This window comes from Sebastes umbrosus, chromosome 16 (genome assembly GCF_015220745.1).
Source record: "Sebastes umbrosus isolate fSebUmb1 chromosome 16, fSebUmb1.pri, whole genome shotgun sequence".
NCBI classification, from domain to species: Eukaryota; Metazoa; Chordata; class Actinopteri; order Perciformes; family Sebastidae; genus Sebastes; species Sebastes umbrosus.
In genome coordinates, this window is record NC_051284.1 from 12,817,124 (window position 1) to 12,831,833 (window position 14,710).

The following is a 14,710-nucleotide window of genomic DNA, read 5'->3' on the forward strand; positions in this document are numbered from 1 at the left end:
CAAAATAGATATCATTCATCAGATCTGTTTACAAAGTTGAGTCCAGACTCCCTTCCCTATCACCTACCCACACACCCATCCATAGGATCACAGGTTACAGGATACATTTAGTTGCATGAAGGAAAGATATACAATTAAACAAAAGACAGGGGGGGAAATAATTAGGAAAATAACTTGCAAAGAGAGAAAAAGAAAATAAATAAATGAAAAAATAAATAAATAAAAATAAGATAAAGAGAGAAAAAAGAAGGGGGGGTAATATGACATTCATGTTTTCCTCTCTACTCTTCGTTAAGGGGTTCCTGCAGAGAGTCATCAAAATCCCTAAAGGGCCTCTATATCTTAACAACTGTTTGAGATGAACCTTTCAGCGTGTATCTAATTTGTTCTAGTTTTAAGAAATATATAACCTCTTTGATCCAATGAGAAAGGGATGGAGGAGTGCATTGTTTCCATTTTAGGTGGATCAAACGTCTCGCAAGGAGTTTTAGTAAAACCAACGACCACACAGGCCATACCTGTTAGGCGAGCACTGGATTCCTTTCAGGTTTCTGGCAGTTGATTTATAGCTTATTTTTGAAGACACCTGATTGGATGAAATTGCAGTAGTCATTCTTAAGATGACATTCTTTCGCTTTGAGTTTCTGTCAGGTGGAACGGGCCATTGACATTTCCAATAAAAGGCACATCGGCCATGAAGTGAAGTTCAGATTCAAACATAACCTTTCGATTTCTTACTTTGTGGCTAGCGGTAAATCCTACTGAACGCACTTTTAGAACCATTATTTCTTTTGTTGGCACCTCAGGACATCCGTTTTATCCTGGTTGAGATGTGAACGTGTGTGGAGTGAAATCATAACTAATGAGTTTGCATATAAACAGATCCATCTCCATGATAAATGCATTGATGAAGACTGTGTGAAAGCTAAAAAAAAAAGCTTGGAAGTGGACCTTGAATTTGCATTGTTTTGTCAAAGTATTATTACCAGGGTTAAAGACTGTACTCTTGTGTTTAATATTTAAAAATGGCATCAGCTGTGTCAACAGGAGATGCAGCAACATAAAGTTACATAACATCAGGACAGATGTGAAAAACATGGTCCTGATTAAACTGAAAAAAGGGAACCCTGCCAGTTATACCACATTGTTTTTAGATAAACAATCAGCTACAGCCAAAAGAAACTGCCTGCCGGAGAGGTAGGAGTTAAACCAGTTTGGGACAGGTACGGACAGGCCAGTTCAGTCAGACTCAAAAGAAGTCAGGGATCCTCTGTATCAAGTGAAACCCTCATATGGTCGAATAATATACATATAACATTGCTCTATACACAGTTATATTTGTGATCCTTTTTACGGTTTACTTTCTTTTGAAGACACATTAAATATCTTTTTATCTGTCAGTACAACATAGTCTTCTTTATTGGCTTTGGCGCAAATGCAGCAAACTACAAATGTGTATGATATATAAATGCAAGACAATGCTTTTGAAAGGTTGCACAACAAGTGATAAATAATGTCACAAGAACAGGATAGCAGGGACGGCTGCCAACGTTCCCTCCGTGATGAAACACTTATTGACCTCTGCCCTCCAATTCTCAGCCTCCTCTGCTGTCATTTCCCCTCTTTGTCGCTCACACTGTAATGTGTTCCTCACTGCTACTATGTGTCAGCCCTGCCAAGCTGTTCCTGTCATACAAACGGAGCTGAGTGAGGGTATCCCATATTTTCTGCTGTTGTTATTCAGTCGTGCCCTCCTCCTCCTCCTGCTCCTCCTCCTCGGCTGTCTCTGGTCCGGTGATGAGAATGCCTACCCTGTTGTTTTGCAGGTTCAAAGCAGAAGTAGCCAGATCAAAGAGTCAAAGTGAGTTAATAATGTCTTTCCTGTCAAAGACTCATCTGATCTCTCTTCTTGTCTGCCTGCAGTATCTGTTCGGGGAGTATAACAAACAGAACAGAGCAGAACTTAATGGGCTGTTGAAGGAGAATAGATAACATGCGGCAGCAACAATTAGACACAGAAGGGCAGGAGGGCCATAATAGGGAGGAAGCGGTGGGGGGTCCGACCAATTCAGCATCTCCCGGCAACTGCAGTGTGCAATGTTGCTACAACTGTCACATTATTTCCCAGGATGTATTGTCTACCTGTTATGCAGCTTTGCCTGCAGCGCCAAAGATTCAAGATTCAGAGATTTACAGGAATGTGCAGAGTTTGTTGTATTGTATAATGGATTTCCCAGCTTGCTGTTCTCTGAGTTTGCCATAGAAAACCTTAAAGTCAACTCAAAATAAGTCAGTTTTATTTATATAGTCCCAAATATTTACAATCTGTACAACATATGTCATCTTCTATGCTTTTAGACCCTCAATCAGATATTTTTAAAAATACTATATAGAGTGTGCATATGGATACAGAACAGTACAATACAGTATATTTATGTAAAAGAGTGTAAAATACACAAAAAAAATCTCAAACCAAGAACAAACATAAATTTCAAATTATTTCTATTGCTCCTAATGGCATCTGCAAGATTTCACAAATCGAAGGAAAACAATCAATCAGAGCCGAGCTGGAACCCTGCCGTCTCTGAGCAGCTGTCAATCACTCGCAAACTCCGATCAAACCAACAAACTAGGGAAAGTTTGTGATCCGGCAGCCATGTTGAGAACAGTTGAGGAAATACCAAGCACCGCCCACCAGCCGGAGCACACTTTCTCATTTTACAGGTAAACAGTACACTACAAGATGTTTCTGAAAACATTTGATGGGAGAAATAGGCTTTACAGTAACAGAATATTGATTCATATTTGATCAGCGCTGACTAGTTTGACCGTTTGATCAGAGTTTGCCAGTGATTGACAGCTACCTCCGTTGAATGAACAGCCAATAGGAACGCTCATTCTCTCTCTGAAATGACCTGTGATTGGCCAAAGTCTCTCATCACGGGCTAGATTTTTCAAGGCCTGAAAAAAGAGCCATGAGGAGGTGCAGAAGTCTAGTTTTCTCTCAGAGCACATGAATTACAATACACTGAAAGGTTATCATGGATTTTTTGCCCAATGATGCCAAAAAAATTCTGCCTACTGCAGGTTTAAAGGAAAAAATAACAATGTTGAGGGATTTTAAAGATTTCGATGGATAAGGATGCATTAGAAGCATCCTCAGACCGACACCTCCAACCCAACTCAAGCCCACCCCTATGGTGCGACTTTGGTCCAGTGGGGAGAGTGATGTGGTTGGACTGTGGCTGGATGGCTGGCTGGTTGGCCGGTCAGGCTACACTGGAATGCGGGGTCTTTTGTTAGTCTGAGAGAGGAGTGGGTCAGGGGGAGAATGCCATTGATGATTGCAGAGAGGAAGAATGAACCTCCAGGAAGTGTTCTCTCTCTCTCTCTCTCTCTCTCCCTGCTCCCCCACTCTCCCACTCTCATTCTCTCTCCCTCTCTGTCTCTATCTTTTTCTGTGTGTGAGAACCTTCACCGTGCCGAGCCTCTCTCTCTGAGGCCACGGTCCCCAGGCACAACCACTGCTTTGTCTTGCCTTGTGAACACACACCCCTCCTCTACTGGGCGCCTACGTTTGCCAGGGAAACACAGGGAAACTGCTCCTATTCTTATCCACATCGCTTCTCCTGCATGGATGCTGTGTGTGTGAGTGAATGGTAAACTGAGTTTTTTCATATGATGCTTCAGTATAAACATTTAGCTTACTGGTGTTTTATCAAAAAGTCATCATTTTGTTTGTGCTCAACACCAATTAAGCCAAATAAAGGGAGTTTTTTTATTTAGAGAGTGTGACACTCTCTCGCTTATGATCATCTGAACATGACCAGAGCGCAGATAGCCACCCTCTTGTAACAGTAACAGCCAGACTAAAAATGGAATAAAGCGGTAAGTGGATAAGAATCTAGCCGGTGGCCCCTTCCGACCAGTGGCTGCCGCCTCCCGTCACATTGCTCATTCCCCTCTGTGTCAGGAGGCTGCAAGGAGCTGCAAATGGCCCTTTCAAAACACACGGCAGCTGGAACACAGGGCAAAGGTGACCGAAGCAGTTGGGGGGAGCACAGGGAGGGACAGGAGGAGGGGGGGGGGGGGCACGAGATGAGCAGCTGCAACCTCGAGCCCCCTTTTCCTCCGCTGTGCCACCATCTCTAGCTTTAACAATTACAGACTCCGGTGTATTTTTTGGTGGTCGAAAAACAAAAAAGTGTGACCTTTTATTTTGCATCATTTCAATTCTTCAGACAATTTAAAGCTCAATAAGTCACAGCCAGGCAGGACCTGGTGGTGTGGTCTGAGAAAACAAAGGCGCTGGGGTGGTGGTGTGGTGCCAGGGAATTCCACAACCCGGAGCAGGATTAGAGAGAAACAGCTCTTAAAAAGTTCCCAATAAGTCCAGTGACCCTCCAAATTAACAAAGCGTGATTTATAATGCTTTGGATCAGTTTGGATACTTTCATAGAAAAGCAAAAAAAAGTGTTTCTTTCATCCACAGCAGACATAAAAACCACAGGCGACACTTGCAAATCAAATTTACATTCTGGATTTGAACTTTTTTTAAATCCTATTATCTTCAAACAGGGATAGAAAAAAGGAAAGGGCAAACAGGGTGCGTTTCTTCAATCGAATAACACATTTAAACATCCAAATTTAATGATAAGACTGTCTATTTGAAGCCATATCTTACAAAAAAATGTTTTTAAAAGTCTAAAACTAAATGGGTTGTCAATCATCAATCTGTCCGTTCTTTCACTTTGCCATACTTCTGGATTTATCACACTTAAAAAGCCCCTCAACTTATTTGTTGATTTAATTTATTATTACTCTCGTATTTTTGTACTATTATTGTTTTTTTTTATGTGTGTGTGTTTTTTTTTTTTTCTTTGTTGTTTTGTTTTTTTAACTCTACTCTTTCTTTTTATCATTATTATTATTGTTATTTCTTTTCTTGGTTTTGTTTTGGTTTTGAATGTTGAGGTTGTTTTCTTTATAGTGTACATGATGAGTTTGTCTGTAAAGCTCATCTACTTAAAAGTTGGTTTATAGACTTGTTGTAATTACAAACAGTGGATTGCATATATGAAAACAACCTTGAAAAAAGGAAAAAGTATAAAAAAAAATAATTAAAAAAAATAAAGAGGCCCCCCCCCCCTAGTTCACAGGACAGGTGTTTTAAAAAAAAAAAAAAAGACAGCCAGTTGATGTTCCCAGTGTACTCTGCTGCTACTTGCTGCCGCTGTGTGAATTCACGGAGTAGTACAGAACTTATTGTGGAGTCGCCAGCGTGATATCGCGAGACTTGTGCCATTATCAACCTGCTTGACACACACACAGCAGCAGCGCTGAGTGCAGCCTGCCTTGCCAGGGTCGGACTGGAGCTTCAAGAAACGACAAGGAGAAGCGAACATCTGGCCGCAACATCATGAAAGCACGTCGGGGCTTCTAGGGAGAGAAACACGACGAAGTGAAGGAAGTGAATGTGAGTATACTATTTGCTTTTTGTGCTTGGAAACGGAGAAAGTTAAAGAGTGAGTGTGTGTCGCTCGCTTTCGTTCAGCGCAGTTGAGTTCCTCTGCTGTTTAAAAGGCTCCTAGCAATGCGTTTCCCAACACGGACATGGAGCTCGGTTTACTGCGTCCTTGGCTCTCCTGGATCCTTCTTTATACACTTTTTCTTTCTCTTTCTGCGCGTAAAATTATATCCTATATGCACATTCCTTTCGGAAGCATCAAACTTTAATATCAAAATTCACTTTTTTTCTCTTTTAATCCATCATCTGCTTTGAATTAACCCATTTAAACAAATATTCACACTTTTACGCGTGCGTCTGACGAGTGTGTAAAAGGTCTCCTCCTGCAGTTTGGTGATAAATTAACAGATAGTAAAAAAAAAAAAAAAAAAAGTTAGGAATTCCTTGTAATCTCATTAACACTTATAAATCCACTTTCTTTTTTTTTTTTTTTTTTTTTTTAATACAAGTTGTGTGTGTGTAGTTTTTGGGTCTGCGTATATAGCAGCGGAGTTTTAACATATGGCATAAAGGAGAGCACAGCTGGAGGTAGCGTTTCCATTGCGGTGATGTCAGAGCAGCTGACTCCACAGCTTGCAGTGTAATTAGCAAACAGAGCACCAGTTTACTCACTCTGCACTGTGGCTTCTTTTTTTCACGTTAGCCTCCTTCTTCTTCTTCTTCTTCTTCCTGATGGACGAGAGCTGCTATCATTCATTGCTTGTTCTGTAAACACCGTCAGAAACGCGCCGATGTTTTGCGCAAATTTCGGAAGCTTTGGAGAAGTATACAGGCTGAGTACTACGAGCCGGAATACTTGGTGTACATTTGGAGAGTGGACGCGTTTACACTGTGATCCATGCTTGGGTGAGCGCAGCAGAGCGTATCCTGCACCACTGGAAAGAATGTAGGCTTGGTGTTCTCAAGTTGGATAAAAGTTGTTGATGTTGGCATTTAAAGGTGGATTTCTGAGTAAAGTTTTTTATAATTGGAAATGATTTTATGAACTTGTATTTTATTATCTTGTATGTTTTTCACGCATACTTTTTTTTTTTTTTAATTTGGCTCAAGTTTATTTCTCTGCTTTTGGTTACTTCGTGAGTCAGCCTCTCTGTGCCCTCTAAATGGCTTCATTCCGTTGATCCAGTATCCTGTTTTTCCTGTTTTTCATCAGGTTATGAAGGAAGAATGGAGTTCCCAGACCATAGCCGCCAGTTGCTGCAGTGTCTGAGTCAGCAGCGTCACCAAGGTTTCCTCTGTGACTGCACTGTTCTCGTCGGGGAGGCTCGATTCAGAGCGCACAGAGCCGTGCTGGCCTCCTGCAGCATGTACTTCCATCTCTTCTACAGGGACCAGCTGGACAAAAGGGACGTTGTGCATCTCAACAGTGACATTGTGACAGCCCCGGCTTTCAGTCTGCTCCTTGAATTTATGTATGAGGGGAAGTTGGAGTTCAGCTCCCTCCCGGTGGAGGATGTCCTGGCAGCGGCCAGTTACCTCCACATGTATGATATAGTGAAAGTGTGTAAAGGCAAGCTTAAAGATAAGGAGCTCTCCTCTCTGGATGAAAAGATGAGCGCGGGTTTGGGACTCGGCTGCCTGGACAGGGACAACTCCGCGGAAGGCGAGCTGCACAGTAAGCAGCTCGTCCGGCGACAGCCCCAGACACAGTCTCAGGGGCTTCACAGGGCCCCCCCGGCAGAGGAGTTTGACATCGACAACAGCGAAGTCAGGCTGGCTGTCAGAGATTGTGATAGGTCTGCGCGGAGCAGGCAGAAGGCGAACGGTCACTCTGGCAGGTCCCCGGACCTTGTAGGTGTCAATTATTTGTCAGCAGAGGCCGAGCCCTGCGTCCAAACAGCTGGAAAAACAAAAGCTGATGTCAGTAGTTCCACCGTATCGCTGTCCCAGAGGTCCCGGGCTTCAGATGACATGGACTGCGCACTGGATTTGTCTTTCAAGCCTCTGTCTAGCAGAGATCCCTTACACCCCTCCTACGTCTCGGGACAGCTGGCCCTCGACAGCCAGCAGCAGGGCACTGAGCCACTTGTTAAAGACGAACACGACTTGCTGTCAGAGCAGGAGGACAGTGAGCCGATGAGCCCTGAGAGCCAGCGCTTTGGGAATAGTGCCAGGAGCTCAGTGGTGACAGGGTTCGCTGCCCTCTTCCCAGGCAACAACGGCTCCACAGCCGCCCTGCTCTCCCAGGAGGAGGACCTGATGGACGAGGAGGGGGAGGCCTGCAGAGGGAGGGAGGGCGCCCCGGGCAGGGAGGTGGAGGAGAGGAGGGGGAGGCTGCTGGGGGACAGCGAGGAGGAGGAGGAGGACGACTTGGCCTCCTCGGACATCTCCACCTCCAGCGGGGTGCTCCTGCCCCCGGGCCAACAGGTGTGCGTGTGCCCCCTCTGCAGCAAAGTCTTCCCTAGCCCCCACGTGCTGCAGCTGCACCTCAGCTCGCACTTCCGCGAGAAGGACGGCGCTCGCTCCAAGCTGTCCCCCGACGGCTCGGTCCCGACCTGCATGCAGTGCAACAAGACCTTCTCCTGCATGTACACCCTCAAGCGCCACGAGCGCACGCACTCTGGCGAGAAGCCATACACCTGTGGCCAGTGTGGCAAGAGCTTCCAGTACTCCCATAACTTGAGTCGGCACGCCGTGGTCCACACGCGTGAGAAGCCTCACGCTTGTAAGTGGTGCGAGCGGCGCTTCACCCAGTCCGGGGACCTCTACCGCCACATCAGGAAGTTTCACTGTGGCCTTGTCAAGACTCTCGCCATTGGATAAAAACACCTCTCACCAGTGCCATGACATGAGACCGAATGTCTTTTCATACATTGAATACTACTGAACACTTTCCCCACGAGTACACACACATGTTGGCAGTTTATTGGAGATTTTGGATTCTACCCCCATGTGGCATTTCTCAAGTTAAAAGATGTAGCAATGTTAAAACTGGAGCCGTTTCCGGTGCTGGACTGTTGTCACAGGCGTACATGAGGGTAAGAGGTCAAGACAGTTGAAGGAGCCACACGCTGTTAGGATAAACACGGGTGCTGTGACACCCAAGCTGGATCTGTGTCGACGAAGGTGAACAAATCAGATGATGCACTTGTTTTGTTTCTGTCTCGTTTGAGTCAATCTGTTGAGTTTATTTGTTGAAAGAAAAAAAAAAAAAGCATCCTCTGTTCATACCCTATGGGCAAATGGGTGATAGCGAATGCTAACACATGTTAATACAATCGTCAGAGTGAGTGAGACTTTTATTTGTGCACATGGGAGATCAGAACCGTCCGTAAGTAGCAATATATTATTTTTTTGTAACTCCTATATTATTATTATTATTTATTTTTTGGGGATTTATTTTAGTCCTTAACAAGTAAACTATCATAAGGCAGCAAAACTAATGAAGTTTGACTACTGGAAGTATAACACATTTTTTTTTTATGGAAGTAGATTTCTTTTGTTGGGTTGAAATGAAGTTGGTTACAGTTTTATGTTTCATCATATCAACATATTTCTCTTTTTCTCTGCCTTGGGGGTGAGTTACCAGCTCTCTAGTTGCTAATGTGAGCGAGCACATATCGATGGAACGGCCCTAAGAAGTCGTGTAATCAGAGGAGGGAGAGTTAAAAGCTAATGCCTGTAACACTGGTGCCTACTGAAACACTTCACCTAGTGTACTTAAACAAGAATGAGATATACTATATCACTATGCCTTCTTGTCAAATTCAGTGTGTTTTCAGGCCTTTTTGAAAGAATCCAGATTACACTCCACATACTAGGTGGTAACAAAGGTAATTGTCTACCAATCCACCAGTGTCCTTAATTCAGTAATTTACAAGAAATTTGATAAAAGTGCGTAAATCAAGCTCTCGTTTACTCGTTTGGGTTGAAAACAAACAGTTGTCAGTAAATTACCTTGTTATTTCCTGGTATGGCGTCAAAGGTACACGGACACACCCTCAGCAGACAGACAGGCAGGGAGGAAGGGAGGGAGACAGGTGGATATTCAGCCTCATCAAAGCTGTGCTCCTCCACGTGCCATTCGGCTGAATCTGACCTTTCTTTCTTTGAATTAACCTTTTCACATCATCATATCTTCTTACTGTACATGTGTATGTTACTACTGATGAAGCCTTTTAGTGATGCTATCCTTGAAAGAGTCTGTTCACATAGATGCTATCTGGATTCTCCGCAGCACTAAAAGTTCACCATATTTGTCTAATCTGTCCTGAGAAGACTTGATCAGAATTTATTTATTAGTTTGACTTGGTTCAGGGTTTACTGTAGGTGTACTTCTTTTTATTTCTTATAAGCTTGAAAGACGCCGCGTCTTGCCTAGCGATCTTGGTACTCATTAATAACCGGTATTGGGGCTGTCTCTGTGCAAATCGAGTTACTGTAATTGTATTTTAATATACCGTGTAGAAGAAATCTCAAGATTTGTCACATGGAGAACATAGAGAAGCACTTGTTTTTTAGCATGCATATAGTTTCAACACTATTTGTCTAGGCTGCTATTTCTTACTATATGTATATTTAATGTAAATATATATTCTATTTATCAGACTTGTTTTGTTTTTTTCCGTGTTACGACAAGGTGGAGAGAGTGTCAGGTGTCTTATTAAGGCTGCAGTCTCTTAAAAGTGTCACGTCTTCCCCCGGGAGTTTGGTTCCTTCTTCCATATTCAAGATTGGACTCACTACAAATCAGTTAATATACCACTCTGACTGCTGTTCCGCCGCAGGAAACAGTTGTTCACAAGCGCAGCCACGCTGATACGGCATTGGCTAGTTGCTACCTATAGAAAGGAGACAATACAGGCATTGTCCCCCCCACCCCCCCTACCTCCCACCACCACCACCACCAAATCCCAGGTAGTTCTCAAGGGATCATTGTGTATCTCTGTGCTAGATGTGGGGAGAAAAAGGCAGTGCAAGTCTCTCTTTGCACTTTCCTGTATTGAATGAAGCCATTGGAATGTGAGAAATGTATTTAGCAAAGGGAGACCAAGGACACTGTAAACAGGTGTATTGTCTGGAGGCATCAAAGAACACCTCCACCCCCCCATATCCCAGCATGCAGTAGATAAATGCTCCATTGTTCCTCGACATGGAGGAGATGCCACGGTGATTTGATTGCACATCCATCAAGAGAATATCAGAATTATCAGAGTATTGTTTTCCCAAGTGCGAGATTTAGAAAAATTGCCGGAGACTGAAAATAATATGTCTGGCAACTGTAACGATAACAGGTCAAACGTAGGTGCTGACTACCTATCCATTTCAGCACCCTAAGGTGTTTTTTTTTTATGTTAGTCACCAAGACTTCTTTCAGGACACAGAAATGAAATTACATTTGCAATGGTTTGTCCGCATTTCTAACGGAGGAGGCCCAAGTCAAGGAACGAGTCAAAGCATTTCTCCCAAATCTGTTTTCGCTGTACTCCCTGACCTGCAGTCAGCGACGGGGCTCAAACGACTGAGGCTTGTGTGTAATATTTACAAGAAATGTGATTTGGCTCCCTGTTAACTTGTGCAAACACTCCTGCCCTGAGAGTTTAATCACTGTAGAACAATATATTTCAGCTGTTGCGTAGTGTTAACAATGTATACTTCAATCAGAACACACAGGAATGTAGATTTTGTCACTGTTTAATTTTTTTTTTTTTTTAAAGGAACATTTCTTATGTGGTGCAAACTATTAATTGTCTAATGTACATGTGTACAGAGGTAGAAAAACTAACGATATGTGAAGAATTTTTTTCTTTTTTTTTATTGTTTGCAGTCTTTATTTATACCTCCAGGATGATCACCACATGTGCCTTGTAGACACGGACAGGTGTTGCATCTGGAGACGCCCTTTTTGTACATTTTTGCCCTCGACTGCGGCGGTAAAGTTAACACATCACAGCGACAGAAGTTATTCAATTCAACTGTTGTTCCTGTTTTTCTATCATGTCAAAAATCAGAGTTTCAAGTCCATTTGTTTTTGCTGCTTTGCGAGAGATTACATTTGAGATTTATTTGACCGTTTATGTGAATTAATCTGTTTTGGTTAAACTGAAGACAAGCATTTTTTTGTGATTAGGCTTTTAGTAGCCAATACTACTGGGAACTAACAGTCCGTTCCTTTAGTTAATGTCACTGTTGAATGTGAAACACTGAGATTTTGATTGTTGTTCTTATACGGAAACGGCGCCGCTCTTGATCGAGGGCTACGTTTGCCTAACTCATGCTGTATGATCTTTATAAGTCTAAAAAAAATGACTTTACCGATACTGGAATTTTGTCCTCTGCAGGTTACAACTGTGAAATTGTGTATAATCATGAGAAATATTTATTATTGCTTCTTGTGCAACATTTGTCTCAGTTTTAATTTGGTAAAAAAAAAAAAAAAAAGCTTCTAAATGTCGAACGAAAATCTTTTTAATAGAATTTGTAGAAGTGCCATTAGAATTTAATATAATTTTTTAATAAGAAAGGTATATTTTATAGTAATCAATTGCTTCGGTGTTAGTGGTGTAGAGATTAGAGGACAATCTTTATGCAGAATTTGACATTGCTTAGATATTGAGGCAATTTACTTTTGATCTATAACTGTACGTGCATTTTCTTTGTTTGCGCTTTTGGAGTGTGCTTGTGTGCGTGTGCTGTGGAAATGTGACAATCTTGATTTAGGTCTTTCTTAAGATTATGCATAGAATTAAATGGAACAACTTTCTCTCTTTGTGTGGATTTTTATTCATTTACTAATCTTTTTTTTTGTTGCACTCACTAGTTTTCACAATTTCAGACATTTAGCTTTGAATTTGATAAGAAAAGTCAAAGCGGACTCTGATACACTAACAACAAAAGAACATTGTAGAAGAGCCCTCGTCTGACACGCAGCAGCAACAATCAGCCAGATAATGTGTGTGTGTGTGTGTGTGTGTGTGTGGGCAGCGCTGCAATGTGTACAGAGACAACAGAAAGTGATAATACTGCTGGTCTTACAAGCCCTATCCCTCTGAAACCATAAACTCAGCTCAAGGACGGAGCAATTTCAAGACGAGCTCCCATTGTCCCTGACCTGTTGCCAATACTCTCCAAACGAGATAAACCTGGCACAACAAAGCCAGTTCTGTAATTATTACTCAAACTTGATTATATCTGCTACACACACACACACTCATCTATTTGTATGTAAACAAACCTACCAAATATGTCTGCTTGAGGAACTTGCTGCCAATTCACTGGACATTGTCAATGGCGAGAACTTTTAATTATTTCCCCGCTGCACCATGAAAGAAATCCAGCTGCTCTGCTACGTGATCCCAATGGGGATGTGCTCGGGTTCCCACCACCCTCCCCCCCAGCTCACCCATTCTGGGAACGCCATATAGACAAGGGCCGCATCCAAATACCCCTGCCCCCCATCTATATGCTACCTCCACCCCCACAGCCCCCAAAAACCACGGGCCCCCAAACCTCGGCCTCATCCCCGCCACTCTATTGTGTGCGTGGGTAGTAGCTCAGCCAGGCTATTGTCTGGCCCAGCTCCCCAGCACGTACTTTATGCACAAACAGACGACACAGCGGCGCTAGCCAGCCAGCTCCGACATAAAGACAACAATGTCCTCCCAAGATCATTCATAAACACCCTGAAGAGCCCCAGCCAGCTCACAGTAAATAAGGGCCCTCTGCAACGCTGCGGCCACCTCGCACTGTAAACATCCACAGCAGCGGCAGCAGGGCCTCAGAGCGCTCGCTGGCACCAACATCTCACATCTGCCAAACGGGATCCAAGGCTCAGACTGCCTGGTGTATGTATGTGTGTATGTGTGTGTGTGTGTGTGTGTGTGCTTTTCTTACGGACCCAAACCTTCACATGGAAAGTAGGGGCCATGTGATAGGGCTTAGCTGCAGGGTGACGAGCTGGGATATGTGCAGTGTAACTCGATGGTGTAATAAAACATTCCTCTCCGAGAGGCTCAAAGCCCCAGCTCATTTGGCTGCGTGTGTGTTTGTGTGTGTGTTTAGAGGTACTTGAGAGAAGTTGAGAGGAAAGTTGTAAGTGTCCACCACCTCAACAAGGCCAGCGGTGGGAGCCCTTGACCTCTGAGGGGACGGACTGCCAGGGACAGCTGGTGTGGCCTGTGTTTATTTATTTATTTCTTAACAAAAGACAGGTGGTCACACTTGAAAAGGGCACACAAACAGTCACACATGCGCTTGTGTACAGACAATGCACACACACACATGCATGGGTGGTTTTCTTTTTCTCTCTCTGTATGAACGCACATGCATATGGTTATCATCCACTTAATTTTGGAGGTGCAATTCTTTTGACTTTCAGAAAATCACATTTGCTCCCAAGAATAATTAAATTCCCAATTAATAATATCATAGTCTGGTGTGACCACCAACATGTGTACATCCACATATGAAGCAGCGCAATCTAAAGCTGCAACTGTGTACACCACACATCACTTCCTACAAGTGCATAAATACATATCAACTAGTGCTCTCACACTGGGTTCGCCTTTTTTGGAGTGGCTCGCCCCTGACGGTGCCAAGACAGTGTGTCCTTGGTCCACTGTACAGCTGTCACTTACTCACACTCGTTGACGCATATTTATAGCAGCAGCATCACTGGGCTTTGACGCTCGCCACACTCAGACCACAGCTGGTCCCCACAAGAATGGGTGAAAGACAAAGCCACGTGCTCCGGCTGGCCGACTGCAGTTGGTCCTGTCTGGAGCGCCGTGGTGGGTGATTATGTGGCCCCCGTCTCCTCGCGGACAACCCGGCCCATACATGCACCAGGGAGAAGATGAGGACCACTTGAGGAGGAAGGAGGAGGAAGGGAGGAGGGAGGGGTAGCACACCGTGACCTTTTTTTTTTTCTTTGAATGTCACGGATGGGGATGTGCTGAAAACCTTGACAGCTGCACTCTGTTGTTTTGAAGGTACATAAACACATCATTATGGAGTTAACAGAGGGCAGGGAGGGGAGAGGAGGCCTAAGCATTAGCATCCTTCCCTCTAATAATAACAGTAAATATGGTTTTGGATGACAGACAGGCGAGTCGTCCCAAAATCACATCTGTAATGTCCTCATTTTTTTTCTCTTCATTTTTCAGATTTGGGAGAAATACAAGACAGGTGAGACCTATATCACCAATACTATTTTCTTAAAGTATTGAGGCAATCGCTGAAGGA

General features: G+C 43.5%; 1 protein-coding gene across 2 annotated transcripts; it reads left to right on the forward strand.

The window, feature by feature from the left end:
* The first annotated feature begins 5,099 nt into the window (after positions 1 to 5,099).
* Positions 5,100 to 12,230, forward strand: zbtb42 (zinc finger and BTB domain containing 42). 2 transcript variants are annotated; one of them, XM_037746687.1, is made up of 2 exons: positions 5,100 to 5,476; positions 6,681 to 12,230. In XM_037746687.1, the coding sequence occupies exon 2, from the start codon at positions 6,695 to 6,697 to the stop codon at positions 8,288 to 8,290; it is 1,596 nt and encodes a 531-aa protein (XP_037602615.1). In that variant the 5' UTR covers positions 5,100 to 5,476; positions 6,681 to 6,694; the 3' UTR covers positions 8,291 to 12,230. The 2 variants fall into 2 exon arrangements, with proteins under 2 accessions (XP_037602615.1, XP_037602614.1); XM_037746686.1 differs by lacking the exon at positions 5,100 to 5,476 and adding an exon at positions 5,597 to 6,373.
* The last annotated feature ends 2,480 nt before the right edge of the window (positions 12,231 to 14,710 follow it).